Below are 26,677 nucleotides of genomic sequence, written 5' to 3'. Positions count from 1 at the left end.
AAATCTTCAATACCAGAGGATGATTGCATATTTATATGAGTTATCCTAGCCCTGCTATTTTTCATCAGATGTAAAAAGATGTTTTCTATATATTCTTATGTAAAACTTTTATCTTCATCTGTGGCCTACCCTACTTCCACTGGCCATGATTTGAACAAAATTGAATCTGCACTTTCTTGGAATGCTTGCATACTTAATATTACCTGGTAAAATTACGAATTAGGGCCCTGCTATTCATGAGAAGATTTTTTCCTATATATATTCTCATGTAAAACTTTGATCCCCTATTGTGGCCCCATCCTTTCACATAAATTTCATCTTTTCTAGCACAGTGGTTCTTTAGAAATAGACATTTAAATGACCCCATCCTATGTTTGCCTTTTCTTAATTATCTCCTATGTAAGGAGGTATAGCCATTCATTTGAACAAACTTTAATCACATCACCAAATTTTGGCTGAAACTGGCACTAAGGTTCTGAGGAAGAACATGACAATTTGAAAAAAAAAAAAAAAAACAAAAAAAAAAAAACAATAACACACAAATTCTGATCAGAAAAACTCAATTTGGCTCAGGTGAGCTAAAAATATTGTACATTCAATTTAGCAAGATATTTTCGTGAAATTATCAGCTGAAAAAAGTTTCCCAACAATCTTTATTATAATCTGCATGTACTAATTCATTTTACCAACATGGACAGAATTTTGGGTTTATTTACATTATTTGGCCATGTACACCATGTGTTCAAGACTACTTGGGAGTAATATTTTTCTTCTTCAAATTTTACATGTGAACATTTAATGATTAAAAGAAATCTGGTGTATTTATACACATTAAGTGTTACTATTACTGTAGAAAGAATACATGAAATTGGTCTTTGTAAACAATGTTCTTTCATAATTTGATCTCCATATACATGTTAATGATTCATTTGAATGTTCCATACAAATAATGCAACAGTTTTAAAATTAAATTATTGACTTTAAAAAAAAAGCATGAATCTTCAACAAAAGAATTCCAAACAACAAAATAACTTAAAACAATACTGAAACATCAAATAAGGAATACCCCTTTTTGGATTTCTTATTCTTCCTGCAATGAATATTAATAAGTATTGCATAATCACTGAGAATTTGTATGAAGCACAAGCAAAGCTGTGATTATGTATATTGCCAATTTTTTGACAAATACGTGATCTTGTGCTTGTTATAAATTTCATTGGAAGCATGTGAAATCAAAATAACTGCAAATTTGTAAATTTTTAAAGCACTAGAAACATCCCATTCTTTAAAACATGAAGATTAATTGCAAAGAAAATGTTTTAAAAATGAAGTACATATATCTTATTAATGCATAAGCAAGCACTTAATTGAATTTATACCTTCATTAAGATGAAAGTTAGTCCACATTTGAATATACAGATTTCAAAAGCAATATTCAATACCATTATTTCTTATTTTTATAGGTAAAGAGGCAAAAGCTTTAAAACAAAAGTACTTAGCAAACAGACACTAAATTTAATCAAGTCCAGTTTCTTGAAAAAGAGAATGTCAAGATCAACCTAAATTAAAAAAAAAATAAAAGCCTTGTAAATGAAGCTAAAGCAACAATGAAATAGCAGGAAGGGAAAAAAAAAGATTCAGTGCATAAAAATATGCCCCGTGAATGTATATAAAGCCATAATATTGTTTATTTGTTTCTTTTTTTCTTCTTTTTTTTTTTAATTATTTAGAAAAATTTTGTAGCTATGAAGTGCAGTTTCATTAAGAATTAGCAAAATTCCACAAAGCTGAAGTTCTATTTAGAATGTTTTACCTCAAGTTCCTCATTTCCCTACATGGTGTTTTGGAAAGAAATAAACTTATTAGATTTATACTTCCCATAGAAAAAAGTTTTCTTTCAACAAATGTGTATTGTCCATCTATAAACATTTACATGAATATTGCTTACTGTTGTATACCTGCAACCATAAACAATAACAGTGGTCAGAAATTCTAACACAGACTTAAGGCCAAAAAAATTAATAATTTCTCAGGCCAAAAACATCAAAATTCAAAGCGGCAGACAGGTTTTATTTTCTTTTGGAAGCAGGTGTTATACCTTTCTTTCACATCAGTTGTTCAACAAAATGATGATATCAACTGATTCTTACTTTTTTTTGTTCTCTTACATTAATTATAACGTGTATTCAATTTCAAATAATATTATTCCAAACATCTGTTTAAAATTAAAACAACTAGTATTAATTGTAACGGGGACCGTTACAGATGTTCCCCAAACGCTCCCCAACTTCCTTTTGGTGTCTTAGTCCCTGTAAGCTTCATTAAATAAGGCAATCAAGTATATTGTTCTTTTTACGCATAACACGCGCGCGCACAGGCATGCTTGTACAAAATGACCATGTCAACTTGTCTACACTTTAAATACATCTTAATATTCAAATTTCATCGAAAGATAAAAAAATCGGCTATATTAAGTATATCTGTCAATTTACGCATTGCAAGCGCGCGCACGTGCATGCATGTCCATGACGACCGTGTCATCTTGTCAACACAATTAATATATCTACATATTTTGAGTATCAAAGCATTTCATCAAAAAGTATAAAAGTTACAGCTATATCAAGTATATTGGTCATTTTAGCATTGCATGCACGCGCACGTGCATGCATGTGCAAGTTGACAATGTCGTCTTGTCTACATTTATAATATGTCTATATATTCTGAGTATCAAAGCACTACATCAAAAAAATGTAAAAGTTATGGTTATATCAAGTATATTTGTAATTTTACTCATTGCACGCATACGCACGTGCATGCATGTGTGCGTTGACCATGTCGTCTTGTCTCCACTATTAATATATCCTTATATTCTGAGTATCAAAGTATTTCATCAAAAGATATGAAAGTTTTCGCTATATCAAGTATATTGGTCATTCTACTCAATGCACGCGCACGCACGTGCATGCAAGTGCACGCATGTGTGCGCTGATCATGTCATCTTGTGTACACTTCTAATATATATTTATATTCAGAGTTTCAAAGCAATTCATCAAAAAATGTACAAGATAAGTCTATATCATTTGTATTGATTATTTCAATCATTGCGCATGCGCACACGTGCATGCATGTGCATTCTGATCATGTCATCTTGTCTACACTATTAATATATCTTGATATCCTGAGTATCAATGCATTTCATCAAAAGATTTGAAAGTTATGACTATATCAAGTATATCTGTCATTTCACTCATTGGACGCGCACGCACGTGCACACACGTGCTTGCATGTGCGCATTGACCATGTCATCTTGTCTACACTTCTAATATATATTTATATTCTGAGTTTCAAAACAATACATGAAAAAATGTACAAGTAAAGTCTATATCAATTGTATTGGTTATTTCAATCAATGCGCATGCGCGCACGTGCATGCATGCGCATTCTGACCATGGTATCTTGTCTACACTATTAATATATCCTTATATTCTGAGTATCAATGCATTTCATCAAAAGTTATGAAAGCTATGGCTATATCAAGTATATTGGTCATTTTACTCATTGCACGCGCACGCACGTGCATGCAAGTGAGCGCAAAATGACCTTCGTTCCGCAAATCTACATAACATTCCTATTAACCCTAAAAAGGTTTCACCTCAATCGGATGTGTAGTTTCGGAGATCACTCACGGACAAAAAAGTACCCAGGAAGAAAAATAATAATAACTAGATGAGATCTCGTTGCGAGCAACGAGTAGGTCTTCCGTCCGATTTTTCGATAAGATGAGATATGATTTTGACTATGATCTTTGTTAAAAGATAATAATATATATAGACTTCCCTAATTAGATTTCAAGCCTTTGATTTTATATACATTATCAAAGAGCTATCGATGAATTGCTTTTGGCCCCTCTGAACCCCTAGTTTGAGGGGCAGCCCCTTTTCCTTGATATCAATTGAAAGGTCTTGTGATTTTGAAAACGTTTTGTTCAACAACTATTCAGAGATTTCTTTCCGTTGTGGAAATATGCTGAATGGAAATATTTAGGGGCCACCCCTCCAAGTCCTTAATAGGGCCGTTTGACAGAAATTGAAAGGGTGCATATTGTTAAGAACATTATTATGACCATATTTTGTTCAGTATTGCTTTTCAAAATATTCCCCCTTTTCGAGATATAAAGTGTCAAAGATTTAGTATTCTGGCCCCTTGTGACCCCTTATTACGTAACATATGATCAGAATCTTATCATATATTGTTGTAAATCGTTAAGATAAGTATCTTTGCTTCAGTAATGTATTACAAATTATTGATCGTTAAAGAGTTATAGGTTGAAGACTTTTGGCCCCTCTGAGCCCCTAATTTGAGGGGTCAGCCCCTTTTTCTTGATATCAAATAAAAGATCTTGTGATTTTGAAGACATCTTGTTCAACAACTATTCAGAGATTTCTTTTCCTTGTGGAGATATGCTGAATGGAAATATTTAGGGGCCACCCCTCCAAGTCCTTAATGGGGCCGTTTGACAAAAATTGAAAGGGTGCATATTGTTTAGAACATTATTCTGACCATCTTTTGTTCAGTATTGCTTTTCAAAATATTCCCCCTTTTCGAGATATAAAGCATCAAAGATTTAGCATTCTGGCCCCTTGTGACCCCTTATTACGTAACATATGATCAGAATCTTATCATATATTGTCGTAAATCGTTAAGATAAGCATCTTTGCTTCAGTAATGTATTACAAATTATTGATCGTTAAAGAGTTATAGGTTGAAGACTTTTTGCCCCTCTGAGCCCCTAATTTGAGGGGTCAGCCCCTTTTTCTTGATATCAAATGAAAGGTCGTATTATTCTGCACAACTTTTCTTCTATATGTTTTAACAAATTCTTAACATGTATGAAGATATGAAAGAAAAGGTGTAAAATTTTGTGAGATGTTTCTGAGACATGTTTTGAGCCCTACCGAGCTTCGGCGCCTTTTGCGCTAGAGAGATTTGGACACCTGCCTGCAAATCTACAAACCTTCCCCTACCCTCACTGAAAATCTTGACTCAATATCTGAAGTCGTTTCGGAGGAGTTTCCAGGACAAGCCGACCCTCTGAAAATCAAAAAATCCTAAATATCTCGAGATGGAAAGTGACGTCATCAACGAAAAAAATTTCCAATAAGGTTCAGATCAATACCTATCAGATCTTAAAGTTTCATGAAAATCGGCCAAGACGTTACCGAGAACTTGCGTGCACAAAATCGGTAAGAATAATAATAATAATAATAATAGGGAAAAAGAAACCGAACGAAAACAAGAAGGTCTTCCGTTGCAGACGCAAGACCTTAACTAGAAACTCATTGCGAGCAATGAGAGGTCTTCCGTCCGATTTTGAAAGTAAAAATGTAAATTCAAGCTGAAAAGGTGATAAAAGAAATTCAGACACTTTGGAGATTTAACCCTGGTTGTCAGGGTGAAAATCCAACGTGCTAACCATTCACTTTTTTGCATCACTTCCTGTCACGACCAGAAGTAACGGCGATACAAGATTTCCTCGCGATTCAAATAAACTGATGAATGACTATCAGTTCTGAAAGTTTTAGACTTCAGTCGTTTACTGTTGCCGAGCAATTTCTAATTCTGAGGACAGGTAAACACGCGACCGGAAGTGAATTTTATAAAAAAATCTCTGACGTTTTTCTATACATTTGCAGTATCTACAAAATGCATAAAAACATTTCAAGTACTTTATCGATAAGCAATATTTATGAGAAGGTTAAATATCGAAGTAACGTAGCTTATCACCTAAAACCGGAAGTTGACGTTTTTGTTTCCGGTGGAATCTAACATGTTTCAAAACAGCGAAAGAGATGCAATAAAGTGATGCAAACTTTAATTTAAAAAAGAAAAGTTAAAATTTTTGATTTCTTTGATCACTTCCTGTGACGACCGGAAGTTACGACGGACGCGTTTACCAAAATGGTTTTGCCTACTCTTCAAGGTCTGCTACTCATAAGAATTTGGTGTTTTAATCTTTTACCTGTTTTTGAGATCTCGCTCAGACAATTTTTCATTTTGAGGACAGAAAAACACGCGACCGGAAGTGAATTTCTGAAAGATATTTAAGTTTACTCTAGACCTTTGCAGTCTGAATAACATATTTAAAATTCATTTCCAATACGTTATCTATAAAGAATATTTATAGGAAAGTAAAATACTCAAATTTTGTAGTTTTTCTCTTATAACCGGAAGTCATCTTCGCTAGCCAAGGGTTTCTGATACGCTACTCTCCTCATAAACCCTTGGCATACGGTGCTGACAAAAGACGGGATTGTTTTTGTCACGTGATCATGATTCTTACAGATTGCGTCATCGACAGAAATAAAAAGCGTATTTAAAAAAAATTGTTTTTAAAGAATAATTAACAAGAAGGTATTGAGTTATGTTAATTTGTTACTTAAACATGTAAAAATGCAAATCTACATCTTCAGTATAGATTCTTAATCACATATTATGCACGTTGCTTTAGATATTGGATGACACCATATAGCTATTTATAGAATGGCATGTTATCTTACGGATCATTGTTTACTTGCGTTTTACATTACCGATGTTAAAGAGTCAAGATATATCCCGAACGCAAATATCGTCATTTAGAAAAAACAATTGCTGATTGGTCGAACGATGTCGATCAACTCCAATCACAACTTGAGAAAAAAATCCCAACTTTTTTTAACACCGTATGCCAAGGGCTTATGAGGAGAGTAGCGTATCAGAAACCCTTGGCTAGCGAAGATGCCGGAAGTTGTCGTTTTTGTTTCCGGTGGGACCAACATCTTTCGAATCTGCGAAAAAGATGCAATAAAGTGATGCAATCTTTAAATAAAAAAGAAAAGTTGAAATTTTCGATTTCTTTGATCACTTCCTGTGACGACCGGAAGTGACGGTTGACGCTCTGAACCCAAATGGTTTTTGCTACATCTTAAGGTCTGTTACTCATATAAGTCTGGTGTCTTAATCTCTTACCGTTTCCGAGATCTTGCTCAGACAACTTCTCATTTTTAGGACAGAAAAACACGCGACCGGAAGTGAATTTTTGAAAGATATTTGAGGTTACTCTAGACATTATCTGTCTGAATAACATGTTTAAAATTCATTCCAAATACTTTATCTACAATAGATATTAATGGGAAAGAAAAATACTCAAATTATGTCGTTTTTCTCTTATAACCGGAAGTTGACGTTTTTGTTTCCGGTGGGACCAACATATTTCAAAACTACAAAAGAGATGCAATAAAATGATGTAAGAATTGATTTAAAAAAGGAAAGTTGAAATTTAACGATTTCTTTGATCACTTCCTGTGACGACCGGAAGTGCCGACGACAGACGAAAAGGTGCCCTCTCCAATCTAAAAGTCAAGTTCTATCATCTCTAACAAGTCTCCAGTTAATATCTTAAGCCATTCTCGAGAACACTCGCGGACAAAATTGCATTTTAAAATCAGAAAATTGTCCATAAATTGGCACTGGAACCGAGTTTACCAAAAAACGGAATTTTATATAAAATTCATATAAAGACCTTTTATCCCTGAAAATTTCAAGGAAATTCATTGAATAGTTTTCGAGAAATCGCGTGCACAAAATTTTGTCTAAAAAAAAAAGAATAATAATAATAACTAGAAACTCATTGCGAGCAATGAGAGGTCTTCCGTCCGATTCTGAAAAAAAGAAAACTCAAACTGAAGAAGTGATAAAAGAAATTCAGACACTCTGGAGATTTAACCCTGGTCATCAGCCTGAAAATCCAACGTGCTAACCATTAACCATTCCCTTATTTGCATTACTTTCTGTCACGACCGGAAGTAACGGCGATACAAGATTTTGTCACGATTCAAATAAACTGATCACTGACTATCAGTCCTGAAAGTTTCAGACTTCAATCGTTTACTGTTGCCGAGCAATAGACCGGAAGTTGACGTTTTATTTCCGGTGGAATCTAACATATTTCAAAACAGCGAAAGAGATGCAATCAAGTGATGCAAGTTTTAGCTTAAAAAAGAAGAAGAGAAATAATATGATTGCATCCTCTGATCTAAATAATAAAACAGGTTTTGAAATCCTCAGAAAAAGTTTCATTTTATAGTTGCATATTTAAGATCAGAGGTTACGCTCTATATTAAATATCGAAAAATTAGCTTTAAAAATTGGTTTGTTTTGTAGAATTTTTCACGATATGAGGAAAATGTCGCATTTCATGACGTCATAATGCATTGGCTAGCCAGAAAATTACGTCATTTTGATAGATACGCAGTCATCAAAGGTCTAAATGATATTTAATGCATTGTCAAAGAAGTTTCAGTTTTTCTGAAATTCACAGGGCCAAAAAAGGCCCTAAGTGGACCTTGTTCTTTAATATTGATACCACTACACTAGTGCAATGTACCAGCCATCATCAATGTTTACCTTGCACTCATTCCCTGAAGTAACGAGTGTCAGGCAGGTTAATCTTTATTTCTTATAGTGTGGAATTATAGGATGAAAACTTGCCAGCTAAATTTTGTGCAAGTACTAGTAGATTTACATCGGATTTGTTACTTGAGTTTTAACAATAACTGATAGCAGAGAAAATAATCTGTTACTGATAAAAACTAAAAAAAAAACTATTGTGTTTACTTCCTTTATTCTTTATGCATTCAACTTTCTATTCTATGCAATTCCAAATTCAGACATGTCCGTGTAATCTTTTTCTGTACTTCTACACTACTGCATCAGACCATTTGTGAAAGGCGGGTCAAGATACATTATTTCGCGCCAAACGTCACGAGTAAATCATCGCGCCTTTTCTTTGGAATGTGTCTTCAATTGAATAAGAGTACGTGATAGCTTCAATGAAATTTTTAAAAATATGTTGCTGTAGCCTGATTTTCGAGTCTAAGAATGTATATTTATCACACTGTACATATTACATATCGTATACGGGCAAGTAACATAAAGGCAGCACTAAGTTTTCTTACACATTTTATTTTCCTCTTTACCCCCAAAGTGGATTATTCCAATTAGTAACACATTAATGAAAAGACTGGAATGTTTCGCAACAAAACACGTCTCGCCATATGACGCTCAAGGAATCTGATACCTATTATGTTCTGTAACTTGCATCTATAAAGGAATATTGCCCTACTAAAATCAAAGAAAAATATCATTGAAGTTTATTTTTCTCTCATTTGAAATTGCTATATATGTTATTCAATCAACATGAGAAAGTAACAAATTCTACTTTCAAAATACAATTCGGCAACTCTCCAATTTATGATACAATTGCATAGGTATCTAGCTACATATACATTTGCACCAACATGTTTTCCTCATTTTGTCATATCACAATTGCATCTATGCACATTAATTAGTGCAAAATTAAACTGCAAACTCTTTATGAGGGAGTAAAAAGACACGCTGATATTGTGCCGTCAAACACCGCTGCTCTGACGTCTAAAGACATAGCCCCCCCCCCCCCCCCTTAAGATAAAATCTTATATTTGAGCCCCAAAAAGTGAGAAAAAATTCGGAAATTCTTTGGATTGAATCCAGATCGCCCACTAGAAAATTCAACATGCTAACCATTACACTATCAAACACCGTCTCTTAAAATTGAAAAATGATAAATATTCAGAGTATGGGTTAATCAATTTTTAAACAAACTACATATTTAGCATTCTTGTAAGACTCTTTATTAAGCCTATCAACATCATAAAAAAATATTGAAAAACAAAAAAGTTAAAAAAATTACCCTTTTTAAATCACTTCCTGTGACGACCGGAAGTTACGACGACACACGAAATGTTTCCATCACACATCTACAAACCAAATTCTATCATACCTGAAAGTTTCAGACTCCTACCTTTAACAGTTTCTGAGAACATTCATGGACTAGATTTTTAGTGTAAAAAGTGAAAAATCGTAATAATTCCCGACCGGAAGTAAATTTTTCCAAACTTTTTCAATATTTCAAAATGGCATGAGATAACAAATCACTCCTGAAAATTTGGCTGAAAATGAATGAGTAGTTTTTGAGATATTGCGATTTGAAAAGGTCAGAAAAATAAAAATGAAAAATAATAATAATAATAATAATAATAATAATAAGAAACAGTAGAATCACTATAGGTCTTCCGTTGAAAACGGAAGACCTAATAATAATAATAAGAAACAGTAGAATCACTATAGGTCTTCCGTTGAAAACGGAAGACCTAACTAGATGCGTTTCTTGTTGCTAGGGCAACAAGTGGTCTTCCGACCGAACTTTTCTCCAGATCGCTGTGCTACCTCACTTCATTTCATACTTTATTGAAGGTATTTTTTGTTCGCGTTTATGTAACACAGTCTTTCAACATAGATCATGATTATTAAAGGATTTCTGTAGAATCTCTGTTAAAAAAGCTTTAAAAAATAAGCAAAAACTATCATACATGTCTTCACAGAGAAAAATATCATTTACAACTGAAAAAAGAGAGAAACAATCTCCCGCCCCAGCAGGATTCGAACCCGCAACAATACGAGAAAGTTTGGATCGGTCATATGAAAGATATGGAGTTAACGAACAGTATTCAAGCTCAAAAGTCCATTAAACAATACAAAATAGGAGCAGAGCAAACACGGACCTCCAAACATCAGAGGTGGGATCAGGTGCCATGGTGGAGTGAGCATCCCCTGCCGACCGGTCACACCTGCCGTGTGCTCCTTGTCATGATCGGGAAATCACGGAAAAATCCGTCGACAATTCAGTGTGTAAATAATGGCCTAACAATTAGTATGAAAAACGTTAGTCAGCATTTGACTCAATGATAAATGGTATTTGCTGACAAGGCCATTGTATCGACCATAGAACTTACGAAATGATGACTTTAAAACGAGACAGCTGATATTCTTGTTTCATCAACTTATTTGTCAATAATTTACCTCGTTTTAGAAATTATACATACGTAGAGCATGCTCTTGCGTATCGAATCAACTGAGAGATATATACCCCGTATGCAGGTGATGAAGGTATATTGCTGCATAAGTAAGGGAAGTTGACGATTGAAAAGTTAAAGTCATCACGTTTATCATAAAGCTTGGTTGTTAGATTACCATTAACATCTTTTTCAAGTAAAATATACAAATATGAAACAGATGTGTCAGACTCTGTGGTATCTTTTATCTCAAGTTCACCAGGACATATCCTATCGACATAAGAATGGAAATAGCCATTGTTAATTGACAATACGTCGTCGATATATCTAAATGTCGAGTTGAAGACCACAGCAAGTGTTTTCTTCTTTTCACGTACAAGATTTTGGACAAATTCTGCTTCATATGAATACAAAAAAAGGTCTGCTAATAACGGGGCGCAATTGGTACCCATGGGAATTCCAATAGATTGTTGGAAGACCTGGTCTCCAAAAACCACATAGATATTGTCAATAAGAAACTCAAGCATCTTTTTAATGTCAACTTCAATATGTGAATACAAAAAAAGGTCTGCTAATAACGGGGCGCAATTGGTACCCATGGGAATTCCAATAGATTGTTGGAAGACCTGGTCTCCAAAAACCACATAGATATTGTCAATAAGAAACTCAAGCATCTTTTTAATGTCAACTTCAGAGTACTTGTGTGTACAATCAGAATGTTTTTTAACAAAATAATTTTGCAAATGACCAATGACAAGGTAAGTATATTTACGAGTTCCATTTTTATTGAAAAAGCAGCTGTCAATGATATCAAAAAGCCTGGACTTTAATTTATCGTGGGGAATGGTTGTGTATAAAGTTGAAAAGTCGTAAGTTTTAAAGCTGTTGATTTTGGTAAAATCTTGTGATTTCAAATTTTCCAAAAGGTCCTTGGAATTTTTAAGTATCCACATCTGATTTACACCACTTCTCAAATATATTGTTGCACAGTACTCTTGAAGTTTCTCCTTCACCACTGTTAATATCTTAGTGAGGAGTAAAGATAGAGGCTTGGTTGAACATATACTGGAACCCGCTATGTATCTTTGTTTGTAAGGATTTTTATGAAGTTTCGGAATCCAATATAAATATGGTAATTCGAATTCATTTTGGTTGTTTGGAATATTAAAAATATTCAAAACTGACATATGATTTTGAAGAAGTTCTTCCTTAAAAAGGGAACTATGAGTATAAGTTGGATTACCACTTGTAGAATTAAATCCAAGTTCCTCTAAAATACATTTAATATAATGAGTCTTACAAACAAAGACAATATTGTTACCTGCTTTGTCAGCAGGGACCAGTACGTACTGATCATGTAATCTATCTTTGTATTACATATCTTTGCAACAAATGCATCAATCAAAATGATAAAAACATACTTAGAACTCTTAGAAGACTCTCGATTAACCCTGTAAATCCCAGAGAAAAATATTGAAAAACAAAAAAGTTACAAATTTAACATTTTCTAATTCACTTCCGTTTGCGACCGGAAGTACGAACGATGGAAAATAATGGTCGATCAACATATCTACATTTGATGCTCTATCACCTCAGCAAGTTTCATATTCATATCTTATCATATATATCGAAATACCTTAATAATAACAAGTAAACTAATTGTTCAGAGAACAATTAGAGGCCTTTCCACCTTTTTAAGTGTTTTCGTGTCGCTTAGGCCGAGAAAAAGAAAAATGCCAAAAAAAAAAAAGCAAAAAAATCAAAAAAAAAAAAAAAAAAAAAAAAATCCTCCTCCAGCTGGGATCGAACTCAAAACCCTTGGTTTGAAAGGCAGGTGCTCTAACACTGCGCTACACATTCCGATAAAATTGAGCAAGTTAATTGTTTAAGACTATAGAATAAATACAAGCGTATTTTTAGAATCGGTAGGGGAAGAAAGAAGTTCCGTAAAAGGAAATAGTTCCTGAACTTGCAAGCAGTATATAAAATAACAAGGGACGGGTGTGCGTGAGAAAACGTTAACACTGTTCCCTAATGAAAATGTATTAATGGACTGTAGCCCGATTCATCGATATTGTGAGCACGCTGAATTTTTTGAAAATAGCTTTGTTGTAAGCTTAAAAGATTTCGGATTTTAACATTTCTGACTGAATATCCTGAAATAAATATGAAACATTTAAATAAGCATTTCTTTGGGTTAAATTAAATATGTGTAGCACAAATTAAACTCCCAACATGCATTTTTAGAAGGGAAACACGACAATGAAAGCGAGAATTGTTTTTAATATACCGAAAATCGCTATTTCTGGAAACTGATTAATTCTAAATAAAAATCAAATAAATTCCAAATGTAAAAGAAAGAGAGAATGCTTGGTATTAAAATGTCGTATCATATCAGGAAAATCGAATGCTACTAACGACATCTGAAGAAATAGCCGATAAAAGGTTTAGATCATTTCTTCGTTCACCTGCACTTTAATTTCAAACACAACAGAACTTGTAGTTTTTGCCGTGAAACTTCATGACTTCTATAAACTTATAAGACTCATCGTAAAACTCTCAAGAAAGTTTCTCTGAGGTCTATACTACAAATGTACCAAATATGTTGTCGATCCGAGGTCTGGTTTGAATTTTACAGAAATATTCTACGTTGTTTTTGATGTGATTTTTTTTAAGAAGGGGGGGGGGGTGAATTATTTATTTTATGCCTCTTTTAAACTAAGAATTGTAACTACTTTCACATCTTTAAGCCTGATTGTGACCTTTGGGTCAAGATCAAAGGTCAAGATCAAAGGTCAGGGCCATTTCAAAAAAAAAAAAAAACCAAAACAAAACAAAACAAAACAAGGAAATCTTTACTTTCTATGTTTTTACCTGATACTGGAGCTGGATGCATGTCCTTACTTTTTCATTTGACCCAATGTCAAGGCCAAAGGTCAAGGTCAAAGTTCAAGGTCATTTGGTGAATTGCTATATTTCACACATATATAAGGAATTTCTTATGTTTTTAAATGACTTTGACCTTGACCTATATTTCAAGGTCAAAGTCAAACATGCCGATGCAGTTGGTCCCATGTCTCTAGGATACACCGTTTTAAAAAAGGTTCATTAAATGTAAGCAGCATAAACTTTCAGGGGCAGTAACTCATACAAGGGACCAAAGAATGCTTTTGCAATGATAGAATGAAGAGAGTATTAAATGAGTCGAAGACACTGCTGAAGGCTTGGAATCTCTACGTTTTACGGTTTCGGAGGAGTAGCGATAACAAGGTTTTATTGCAAAAGGGGTGACAACTTTTGAATGGGTCAAGCTTTGGGGACAAGAATGAAATCTTAAAATAGTTTTAGAAGGACATATCATAGATGCAAAGATATTCAGTATATGTCGAAAGGTTTTCTACAGAATCTCTGACAAAAAAGCTTTTAAAAATCAGCAAAAACTACCATACATGTTTTTAAAGAGAGAGAAGTCATTAGCAACTGAAAAAAAGAGAAAAACAAAGAAAAAAAAATTAACTACCTCCAGCAGGATTCGAACCCCAGACAGTGGGACAAAGTTTGGATCAGTCATATCTTTGCAATAAATGCACGCATCAAAATATTGAATACATATTTAGAATTCTTGTAAAACACTCTATAAACCCTGTAAATCCTAAAGAAAAATATTGAAAAACAAAAAAGTTGAAAAATTGGATTTTTTGAATTCACTTCCGTTTGCGACCGGAAGTGCCGACGACGAAAAATAAAGGTCGTTCCCCATATTGGAATTTGATGTTCTATTTATTCATTGAGTTTCAATTTCATATCTTTAGCCGTTGTTAAGAAAAATTCTGGACAAAATGCCATTTAAAAAATACAAATTTCCCCAAAAATCGCGAAAGGAAGTGATTTTTGAAAAAATGAAAAACACGTCTGGAGATATTTACATGATGCATCTTCCGCGAAAAAATCTCTGAAATCTGCTCACTCACAGCTGAGATATCGCCATAACTATGAAAAAAAGAATAATAATAATAATAATAATAGAAAACAGACGGAAAACAATAAGGTCTTCCGAAGGAAGTCGGAAGACCTTAATAATAATAACTAGAAACTTGTTGCCATGGCAACAAGAAGGTCTTCCTTCCCTTCTCCATTATTAGAGAAGTTGATTCCTCACTCAAAACACTATCTGTATTACGTTGTGCATTCCATTTAACTCCTTCATAAATTAAATACTATAAAACGTAAATTGTATGTAAAAATATATTGTAAGTGAACAGATTATTATACCAGGTATCATTTCAAAGATACGTTATTACATTTCAGCTGAAAAATGGTAAAAAAAAAAAATCCAGACTTTCGGGGATTGAGTCCAGGTCGCCCGTGTGAAAATTGAACACGCTAAGCATTACGCTCGCGGGACCATTTCTTATAAGAGTCTCTATTATCCCTAGTAAAATCATTAAAAAATATTGAGAGACAAAAAAGTTGAAAAATTCGACTTTTTTTAATTCGCTTCCGGTAGCGACCGGAACTATTGACGACGCACAAAAAGGCGATTTCGCAAATCTAGATGTCATGTTCTATGCTCTCCAATAAGTCTCTAGTTCATATCTTTAGCCGTTCTTTAGATCTGCAGCGGAAAAAATTCTCTTTAAAAATCAGGAAATTGCCCGTAACATGGAACCGGAAGTGAATTTTTCCAAAATTCTTTCAAATTGAATAATGGCTTTTTAAAACGCATTTTCCCTGAACATTTGACGAAAAACCACTGAATAGTTCGCAAGATATCGCGTGCTCAATATTTGTCTAAAAAATATTAAAAATAATTCTAATATTTATTATCCATTTTCAAACTAATTATATATCATGCATTCTGAAAAAGTCTCTATTAACCCAACAAATATCATCGAAATATATTGAAAAACAAAAAAGTTGAAAAATTCGACTTTTTTAATTCGCTTCCTGTAGCGACCGGAAGTAGTGACGACGGGTGATTCTGGTAATCTAAGAGACATTTTCTATAATCTCTAATAAGTCTCCAGTTCATACCTTTAGTCGTTCTTTAGATACGCTGCAGACAAACTTCCATTTAAAAATCAGGAATTTGCCCACAATTTTACTTGTGATGAACAAAGTTCATATGATAACTCGTTTTTTGTGAAAGTTTCATTGAAAACTACTGAATAGTTCTCGAGATATCGCATGCTCAATATTTGTCAAAAAATTATTAAAAATAATTCTAATATTTATTATCAATTTTCAAACTATCTATATATTAAGCATTCTGAAAAGAGTCTCTATTAACCCAACAAATATCATCAAAATATATTGAAAAACAAAAAAGTTGAAAATTTCGACTTTTTTAATTCGCTTCCTGTAGCGACCGGAAGTAGTGACGACGCAGGAAAGGGTGATTCTGGTAATCTAAGAGACATGTTCTATAATCTCTAATAAGTCTCCAGTTCATACCTTTAGTTGTTCTTTAGATACGCCGCGGACAAAATTCCATTTAAAAATCAGGAATTTGCCCATATCTTGGAACCGGAAGAGAATTTTCCAAATTTTACTTGTGATGAACAAAGATCATATGATAACTCATTTTTTGTGAAAGTTTCATTGAAAACTACTGAACAGTTCTCGAGATATCGCGTGCACAAAATTTGGTCAAAAAAAAGAATAATAATAATAAGAAACAGTAGAATCACTATAAGGTCTTCCGTGAAGACGAAGACCTTAATAATAAGAAACAGAGTAAAAACAATATGTTCCCAAACTTCGTTTGGGGAACATAATAACATATTTACAAGAAATATACTGTTTACCTAATAAAAACGTCCATCTATAAGCATTTATGAAAAGGGGAATAACTTGATTTTCTTTTTCACCTTGGAAAAATAGAAAATTGAGTTATTTCCCTTTTCAATATGTCATTAAAATTCATCAATGCGGCAGTTTTTGACCTGATGCGGCGGTGCCTGAAAAACTAATCATTATTTTTTTTTTGCCTAATAACTACATACCTTGTGTGATGGGGGTTATCCTGTGAATCAGAAGAACTTCTAATTTTACCCTCATAATCACTGTGAAAAAAAAGTTAATATATACACACTGTGCATGTAATAACTATCTGGATTAAAAGCATTATTTTATTCTCATAATCAGAACAAATGAATTTTTGATGCATTGTATTCTAGACATTTATATGATATAAACTTTTTATCTCTCTATCTATCTGTTCTCACCTGTCTGAATCATTCTTGATGTGTTCTCACCTGTCTGAATCACTCTCTATGAGATCTCACCTGTCTGAATCACTCTCTGTGTGTTCTCACCTGTCTGAATCACTCTCATTGTGTTCTCACCTGTCTAAACCACTCTCTGTGTGTCCTCACCTGTCTGAATCACTCTCTATGTGTTCTCACCTGTCTGAATCACTCTCTATGTGTTCTCACCTGTCTGAATCACTCTCTATGTGTTCTCACCTGTCTGAATCCCTATGTGTTCTCACCTGTCTGAATCACTCACTATGTGTTCTTACCTGTCTGAATCACTCTCATTGTGTTCTCACCTGTCTGAATCACTCTCTGTGTGTTCTCACCTGTCTGAATCACTCTCTATATGTTCTCACCTTTCTGAATCACTCTATGTATGTTCTCACCTGTTTGAACCACTCTCATTGTGTTCTCACCTCTCTGAATCACTCTCATTGTTTTCTCACCTGTCTGAATCACTCTCTACAGGTAAACTTCAATATCTCGAACTTGGCGGGGCTTAGGAAAAACTTCGAGATATCCGAGTGTTCGAGATATCGAAGTTGATGAATTTGGTACCAATTATTGTTATGTTACATGTTCTATTACCAGGAAATTACCCCACCCCAACCCCTCCACCATGTGCATAATTTAAGCGGTAAATGTTTCAGTTCGTACTTAGTGATATCTTTTTAAAAATACATTTACATATACACTTATAATGCATATATTATTTTATTCAATACTGCAACACTTACATTTAATTTTTACAAATTTCGATCGCTTTCAATAGCGATAATCATGCTGGTTTCAGGATTTCTGAAACCCGGATATGTGTTACGCTTTGTAATTGATAAACCAATCACTGTAGTAAGGATTAAGACGGAAACAGGAATTATCGTTCAACAATAATTTGTTGAAATTGCCAATATGCATAAATAAAAGCAAACTTTGTTTCGATTGTATGAACTTTAAGTTTTCTTTTTTACACCACATTCAGATAATCTAACTATCCCCCAGGTTGGCTACCAGGTCCTTCGTTAGATTGCCTTATCAGAGATCATGTGTACTGAAGATTTAGATTTTTGGTAAAGACTTTTAAACTCAAAATAATGTCTTTAATTGTTTAAATTTCTTGAGTTCAATATCACTTTGATGTGTTCAGTGTTTACTTTGATATGTAATAATGTGTATAAGCGTGTATTTTCGATAAATTTTAATTCCTATTACAGTAATCGTCCCCAAGCCGCTGTTTCATTATCGTGTCATCATATCTCTGAGTGTGCATTTTATTAACAAATCACCTGGCCTGCGTAATTAAATTTAACTAACAAAAACAACAGCTTGGGGCTAATAAGGTGTGATTATCAGCAATGGTCCCATGAAGCCTGTGCTAGACCTAACGGAAACGTTCAACAGACCGTAAAATTAGCAAAATGGGATTATTGTGTACTAAGGTGTGAATTCAGCGGAGCAAGAAATTTGTTGGACTTCGAGATAACGCATGGGACCGTAAATCTACTTCGAGATAAACGAGGTATTCGAGATTTCCGTGTTCAAGATACCGTGGTTTTATTAAATCATAAATATAATAAAAACGGCCGGGACCGTTGATTCACTTCGAGATATCTGTGGTATTCGGCATATCGGTGTTCGAGATATCGAAGTTTACCTGTATATTTTCTCACCTTTCTGAATCACTCTAAGTGTGTTCTCACCTTTCTGGATCACTCTTATTGTGTTCTCACCTGTCTGAATCACTCTCATTGTGTTCTTCCTCACTCTCTTCCTCTTCTTCTTCCTCCTCCTCCTCCTCTTCCTCCTCCTCACTATTGTCCCCCAGTCCCTCGTCCTGGTCTACATTACTCTCATACCCCTCCTTACACCCCTCCACTACCTCCATATAGTCCAGCTCAGCCAGATACTCATCCCCATACTGCTGACCATCCTGTGTACACAACAAAGAAAACAACATGAGCATACAGTGGATACATACTCTTCATCTTCCAACCCTACCTCTATAACATAAGTCCACAGACATGGACACAGTGGAAGCGTTCCGGTGTACATGATGTGATTACTTAAGTCAATCTATAATAAGTCAAAGACTGAACTAACTGTATTAGCCCCTTGCTCTGTCAGTAGTTGCCCAGCGTAGATACAGATAAATCCTCCAGCTGGAATGTCATCTAAACACCTCAAGCCCCAGCCTCTGTAAATGAAGACAATGACATTAATCAAACAATAAAATTAAAATGTATTTCATTTATTGTTAATATGGTTTACACCCCTGTTAACGGTAATTCAGCCTACTCTAAATTGAATCTCACTTAAGAAAAGAACTGTTTCAAATTCAGTTTTAGCGAGGTTTTGTACGGAAACAGTCATTATTATTTTTTTTAGCCTTTTGTAACCTACCTAAGAAGACTAACCTCTTCTCTGTCATACATTTATGTGATATATTCATTATGACTTATCTCTTCTCTGTTTTAATGTATGCGATTTATCCACTAAAAATTTATGCTTCTTCTCCATCCTGTGTGACATATCCACTATTAAACCTTATATCCCCCTATCTTACTGTGACTTATCTCTTCCCTTTCTTATGTGATCTATCCACTAATACTTACTTCTTTTCAGTCTTACATGTACGTGATCTATCCACTAAGACTTGTTTCTTCATGTATTATGTGAGATTTACCTTTTCTCTGTCTTATGTGATCTATCCACTATGCCTTGTTTCTTCAATGTCTTACGTGAGATTGACCTTTTCTCTGTCTTATATGATCTATCCACTATAACTTTTTTCTTCAATGTCCTATGTGAGATTGACCTTTTCTCTGTCTTATGTAATCTATCCACTATGCCTTGTTTCTTCAATGTCTTATGTGAGATTGACCTTTTCTCTGTCTTACATGATCTATCCACTATGACTTTTTTCTTCACGTCTTATGTGAGATTGACCTTTTCTCTGTCTTATGTGATCTATTCACTATGCCTTGCTTCTTCAATGTCTTATGTGAGATTGACCTTTTCTCTGTCTTATGTGATCTATCCACTATGCCTTGCTTCTTCAATGTCTTATGTGAGATTGACCTTTTCTCTGTCTTATATGTGATCTATCCACTATGACTTGTCCTGTCTCTGTGTCTATCCACAATGACTTGTTTCTTCAATGCCTGTGAGATTTACCTTTTCTCTGTCTTGAACACCTGCAGTCTGACGGTGAGTGGATTCTGTGCCACACGATTGATACAGCGGCAGTCACATTTACACTTGGAATTACACTCATAAATTCTGAAATCATTATGGCAAAGGAACAGAATTTGAAATACACTTATATTGCTTCACTTTTAAGTGAAATTTCATTATGGTCATGTACAGTGAAATATACTCACCCTGTCACTATAGGTTCTTGGAGCCTCCTATTTTCATAGCCAGCCTCTGGATTAATTTTACCCCCTGCTACTGTTGTGGATTCCACAGTCATTTGCTGACAAGCACACTTAGACTTGTCCTGAAGGAAATACCAATGGAAAATGAGAAACATTTCACACAATCTAAATTCAGTTTTTAAATACCTGTACAACATGTATCTGAATTTTAAAGAGATATCACCACATCATCATTCATAGATTAAAAAAATTATCATGCTAAACAAGAGGCCCTTGGGCCAAAATGTTCACCTGCGTCAATTTAGCCCTGCTGCTCTTCAGAAGATATTAAAATTTCCCCAATTTATTTCAAATAAAAATAACTCCATATTGTGACCCCATCCTAGCCCAAGGGATCATAACAAAATTTTATTTGAATACAAACAGAAGGGGAATGCTTCAAAACAACTATGACTAACATTGCCTTGCTGTTCTGAAGACAATTTTTAAGAGATTTTCTTTCCTATATACATGCATTATGTTAAATTTTATGCTTGATTTTTGCCTCGCCCTTTCTGCTTGGTTCATAATTTGAAAAAAAAATTGAATCCACACAATTTAGGAGGGATTGCAATCAATGGAACTAAATGGGTTCCTGCCACTCTTGAAGAAAAAAAATGATGAATTTCCCACATATTTCCATTTAAGATTCTGATCCCTGATTGTGGTCCCACCTTACACCTTTGGGTCAAGACTTGAACAAACATAAAATCTACACTACCTAAGGATGCTTGCATATTAATATCATATGACTAATAATGGTCCTACTATTTTTAAAAGAAGAGGATTTTCAAAGATATTTTCCTTTATATTTTCATGTTAAACTTTGATTCCTAATGCTGGTCCCACTACTGGGGTTCAAGACTCAAGCAAACTTATATCTGCACTACCTGAAGACGTTGGATATTAACATGACCTACATGTATCATAACCTTGCTTTTCTTGAGAGGAGAATTTTCAAAGATTTTTTCCTACATATTCCTATGTTAAACTATGATTCCTAATCATCACCACACCCTACCTCTGAGGGCGATTCCTAATCATGACCACACCCTACCTCTGGGGGCGATGATTTGAGCAAATTTGAATCTACATGATGTTAGAAAAATGTCACTAAAATTTCATCTTGTCTGGCCTAGCGATTCTTGAGGAGATTTATAAATGACCCTATCCTATTTTTACCTTTTCTTGATTTTCTCCCCTTGCAAAGGTCCTTCATTTTAATAAACTTGAATCCCTTTTACCCAAGGATACTTTGTACCATGTTTTGATTAAATTGACCTACTGGCTCTTGAGAAGAAGATAAAAATGTTCATGGCAACAAGACCATGGACAAAATTTTAATCAGAAAAGCTCACTTGAGCTTTTTACTCAGGTCAGCTAAAAATGAAGTTTTTACTATATATACATGTAACCCAGTATATAATAACTCACCATAAGAAAGATGAGAAACAAAAGACCTACCCTACAGTTGTCCGTGCAGTCACAGCCTACTAAAAATTCTGGGTCCAAATTAAGCTTAACTCCTTTCATTGGGATACGGACATTGGAATACTCTACATAGTCAGGGTACAATCTGTCTATAGCATTCACACAGGAAATAGGAACATTCTCCTTACCGTATGACAAGTCCTTAATGTCACAGAATGTCTGTAATGAAGCAAATAATCAAGAGTACTAATTCATCCTCTAAATCATAAGAGTTCGCCCTCTCTTTTAAAGGTAATATAGTCAACTTCAAAAGCTGTGCTGTATGATATAAATGTACATTCATGACATTTTTGACTTTGTTTATTTTTTATAAAATCTACATGTAAGTTTTTTACTTAAGTACTGCAGCATAAAAAGTAAATTCTACATTAAAATAAATAGGTGATTAACATATGTATGTCCTTAGTGCACAACATTCTCTCAGACCCAATAAATAACAACCCACACTGACATGCATGCATGCATTGTTATTTTACTATATTCCATTTTATTTCAATTTAATGAAACAATACGTTTTTGAAAAGTCTTTACCTTGACTGGTACAAACTCTTTATGGACGTGGAGTTGTGGGTCAAAACAGAAGAGATCAATAGTTAGATTGCTATCAGTTACTGCCAAGAACTGCTCAACTTCATTCATATTGCGAATTCTCCTGGCACAAGGGGCTCTGTACACCACAATTCTCTTGTAGGCAGGCTTTATTTTACATACATGTCTATAAATATTTAGAGATGACCAAGAATTGTAATGGATATTTCATTAAGCCATAGACACTTTAACTGCAATATAATGTGACATACAACATTTCATTATTAATAGGGATGTCAACGAATAGTCGACTATTCGACCATCAGTCAAATGGACCGACGATCGAATAATGAAACGACATTCGAATATATATTTCAATAAAGAGTGATAAAGAGATGGAATTCTCATCCTAAATTTGAGAAACCGGCCGTCTTTCCTCAGACACAGTTAATAAGATAATTTTCCTCAATAAAAACTACTGGTTTTATATGTAGAAAGTACAGTAATTAGAAATGCTTCCCCTTCGCGAGTATTATTTGTCAATTAATGTGTTGTTTTTGTAATAAAATTATCTTGTTATACTGCACTTTCTTTGTAAAATTATTAATTGGACTTGATCTCATACCATGTACCCATTATAGCCGTGACATGTTTTGACACTAAGATTATTATTATAAAATTAATATTCTTTTATATATTTCAAAGACATTTTGATAGTTGGTACAAAAAGTATATTCAAATATCTAACAATACAACATTATCACAGATTTATCGTGTGTGTGTCCCCCCCCCCCCCCCCCCCATTTTAATAAGCTTTAAAAAATAAATCGTACTGTCATTTTTACGCTTCCTAAAAACGACTTTACAGATCGATTTATGAACATGATTGACTGGGAAATCATACATTTTAGGTCCATGTAAACATCTGTGTGTAACAGTTGATGTTACTTTTTAATAAATTTAAGAAAAGGGGACTTCGGGTTAAATATGTCATGTACCAGTGAAGTTTGAAATAAAATTTTAGTTTCCAAAAAAAGTTTCGAATATATTCGACTATCGTTCGAATAATGCAATCGAATATTTGACTACAGAAAATAAATATTTTGACATCCCTAATTATTAAGAGAAAAGCAGGGGCTGATGCTCTTGGCATACAACAACTCCCCTACAATAAACTTCAGGGGAGCTAATAAAAGCCTGACCTTTCCCAGCCACACAGCAGGGGAATCAGGAGAGGGTTAGTTCCCTTGTACTTCTGTGGATCATCCTCTGTGAGACAGTTTGGTCCGCACTCATGATTGGCTGTAAAACACCGAACATACAAAGGTCACACTTACATATAAAGATCAATCCTGAATTATGACAGCACTAACATATTAATATAACTGAATGTATTACAAGAACTTTGCTTGCTTCTACTTCTCACATACTCAAGTGGGTTCCTCTTAAAAAATTTTTAAAAAACGAAAGTCTATTAAGAGAGTGCAATTGCAAGTTTTAAACAAAAGTTAAAGTACACATGTATATCACTGAAGGAGTTAGCAAGATTCCAGTTCCTTAAGGCCAGGACTATTTCCTGAGGCAAAAAAGCTGAGGGGAATAGTCCTGGTTGAGGGGAATAGAATCTTGCTGACTCCCTCATTGATATACTATTATAACCGTTTTATGAAACTGATACAAATTTTGAAGCAGGGATTAGGTTACTGGTACTTGACTAACACATGGCAAAACAGGGATTAGTCTATTCACAATGATACCAATACAATTTTTGAAGCAGGGATTAGCTCAATTGAGTAATGCACTGCAAAAACGGCATTTAGTCCACTCACAGTGATTTCTAGGGAATTTCTGTATGTGTACTTAAAAAAGCGGGCTTCATATTTTAGCGGCTTTGGCGCAGACAGCGATGCGCTAATTCATGATTACCGTTAATAAATAAATATGACATGATGTTTTTCAATTAGATCTACTTGCTTCGATCTGCCATTTTATTCTGCCTCGAACACCGAGCCCGATTTAGTCATCTATTTAATATGTAAATATATATCCATGTTTAATGTGATTTTATTTTTCAAATTCACTTTTGAGCATCAATCTTAATATAAAATGGGTTATTGGCACTTGTCACTTGGACCATTCAGTCCGTGTCGACCCGCATACTCTATATGTGAACTTCGACAATGTACATACAGTACGTACGGTTTTAATTACACAATACAGAAAATCTTAAGTTAATTGATTTTAATTACTAGTAAACGGTAATTAAATGTTCAACAACCAAACTACAACCGCACAATAAAAACCTTAGGGCTATTTTCAGCCAAGTGACGCGCTAATTGGACAGCAATAATCTAATACAATGTTTAAAAATTATTCAGAGTAAGCTATTAAAATTTTACTTAAACTCATAGATAATGTTTTTTTTTTAATTTTATTTTTAGCGCTTTCATGTGTAGCGCTAATTCATGACTACGCCAACCACTCCATACCCTGTGATTGGGCTAAATTTTGAATGGGTTAATTTATGTACACATACAGTATTCACATTTAATGATCTAATTCTATGTAGGGAAAAATCAGTAAAGGTATAATAATACTCACTAAAAACTTTTCTGAGTTGGTCTTTAACAAGGATGGCAGATTCCAGTCTCTCTCCAAGGGACTCTTCATCTGAATTACATTAAATATGTATCAAAATTCTTAAGTTTGTATAAAGCATGTTATTACCTTTTTTACCTAATTAGTGTTTAAAATAAAATAGAAGGACAGTCTCCTCTAAAAATATTTTTTAATTAAAGATACAAAGAAAATATCCACTTTATCTTTCAAAAAAATAAAAATTAATGAAATATGCATACATGTATAAGAATATTAAAACAATTTTGATCACCTCTCTCTCATACAACACAAACACATTCACACATGTTCATACTCTAAATATCAAACCTTTGCCAGCAAATACAAGTATAATAAACTAAAGAAAGCTTAATAAGCAGAGAATCCTAAGATTCCAAAAATATCATACAGAGGGGGCCAAAGAAGGGAGAAATAAACACAAAAAAAAAAACCTTGTGACACAGACCAATAGATTCATATGCTATTTGGCAAAATAAAACAGAGAGTAAACAAAATCATGAAATGCATTCTGTTACCTTTCTCTATACTTTTTGCTTTTTCTACTTTTCCTATCAACAATAAACTGTACAGGGTACATAAAGCTAAAGCTGAGATTAAAAGCAGTAAACACTGTGACAATATATTAAAATCATATGCATGATACATTCATTAAAACAGGTTTCAACATTCAAAATTTAAAATAATTTTTTTTGTTCAGCACATTTGAATGATTTTTATAACTTAAATCAGATTAATGAACTGCTTTTATTTAATAATTATGAATGCTAAAATTTTCTATCAAATCATGTTCTATTTCATCTTTTAGCACTATTTCAAGCTTCAATCTATATGAACCTCATGGAAAAAAAACCCAGTACATATACCTACATATATTCATGCAAAACAAAAGATTATTTAATCTAGGCTGTACAAATGTAAATAGGAATGTCAAACACAGTGGGGATGTATTATTATTTTAGTAACACAAATGTGTTACAATACAAAACAGCTACAAGAGTAAATAATAAAAAATAAAAAATCTCTACAGAACTAATTGCAATTCTAAGACATTCAGAAATTCTACTCAGAGCTTCCTAGAGCCGATATGTACCTGGAATTTCATCTTTGGTCACCTTTGACAACCTTTCTTGTAGAACACTGGCCATATCTGTACCTGTCTTGTTACTGCTAATACTGCTTGCAGAGTACATCTCTAATTAAATATAACCCAATAATGGTTTAAATATATAGATAATTAGATATCTCAAGGTAGATAAATAGATACATGTAGACATATAAAAATACTCATTTGTTTTTACATGTATATGTTGTATGCTAAAACAGGATAGTACATGCATGATAACATATATAATATTTTGATACAATTACATATAAACAGTTAAATTGTATAACAGTAAAACTTTAGCATCTCAAACATCAATAT

The 26,677-nt window shown here is 33.8% G+C and overlaps 1 protein-coding gene across 3 annotated transcripts in view; it reads right to left on the bottom strand.

Moving 5' to 3' along the window:
• The window catches only part of LOC133182849 (histone-lysine N-methyltransferase SETDB1-like), a 38,281-nt gene that overhangs the window by 3,877 nt on the left and 7,727 nt on the right, over positions 1 to 26,677 (bottom strand). For 2 of the 3 annotated variants that reach the window (XM_061317696.1, XM_061317710.1), the window contains 11 exons: positions 26,345 to 26,446; positions 25,219 to 25,287; positions 23,820 to 23,919; positions 22,621 to 22,804; positions 22,063 to 22,248; positions 20,563 to 20,681; positions 20,357 to 20,461; positions 19,283 to 19,376; positions 18,913 to 19,112; positions 16,934 to 16,993; positions 1,814 to 1,831 (listed from right to left, as the gene is read on the bottom strand). In XM_061317696.1, coding sequence (XP_061173680.1) covers positions 1,814 to 1,831; positions 16,934 to 16,993; positions 18,913 to 19,112; positions 19,283 to 19,376; positions 20,357 to 20,461; positions 20,563 to 20,681; positions 22,063 to 22,248; positions 22,621 to 22,804; positions 23,820 to 23,919; positions 25,219 to 25,287; positions 26,345 to 26,446 — 1,237 coding nt within the window. The remainder of the gene's footprint in view (positions 1 to 1,813; positions 1,832 to 16,933; positions 16,994 to 18,912; positions 19,113 to 19,282; positions 19,377 to 20,356; positions 20,462 to 20,562; positions 20,682 to 22,062; positions 22,249 to 22,620; positions 22,805 to 23,819; positions 23,920 to 25,218; positions 25,288 to 26,344; positions 26,447 to 26,677) is intronic. The other variant, XM_061317704.1, reaches the window with a different exon arrangement.

The sequence above is a fragment of the Saccostrea echinata genome, unplaced genomic scaffold (genome assembly GCF_033153115.1).
Source record: "Saccostrea echinata isolate AGI-Se365-2 ecotype Australia unplaced genomic scaffold, CSIRO_AGI_Sech_v1 ptg000001l, whole genome shotgun sequence".
Taxonomy (NCBI): Eukaryota; Metazoa; Mollusca; class Bivalvia; order Ostreida; family Ostreidae; genus Saccostrea; species Saccostrea echinata.
The sequence above is the reverse complement of the archived record's forward strand: the minus strand, read 5'-3'. Positions and strand labels throughout refer to the sequence as shown.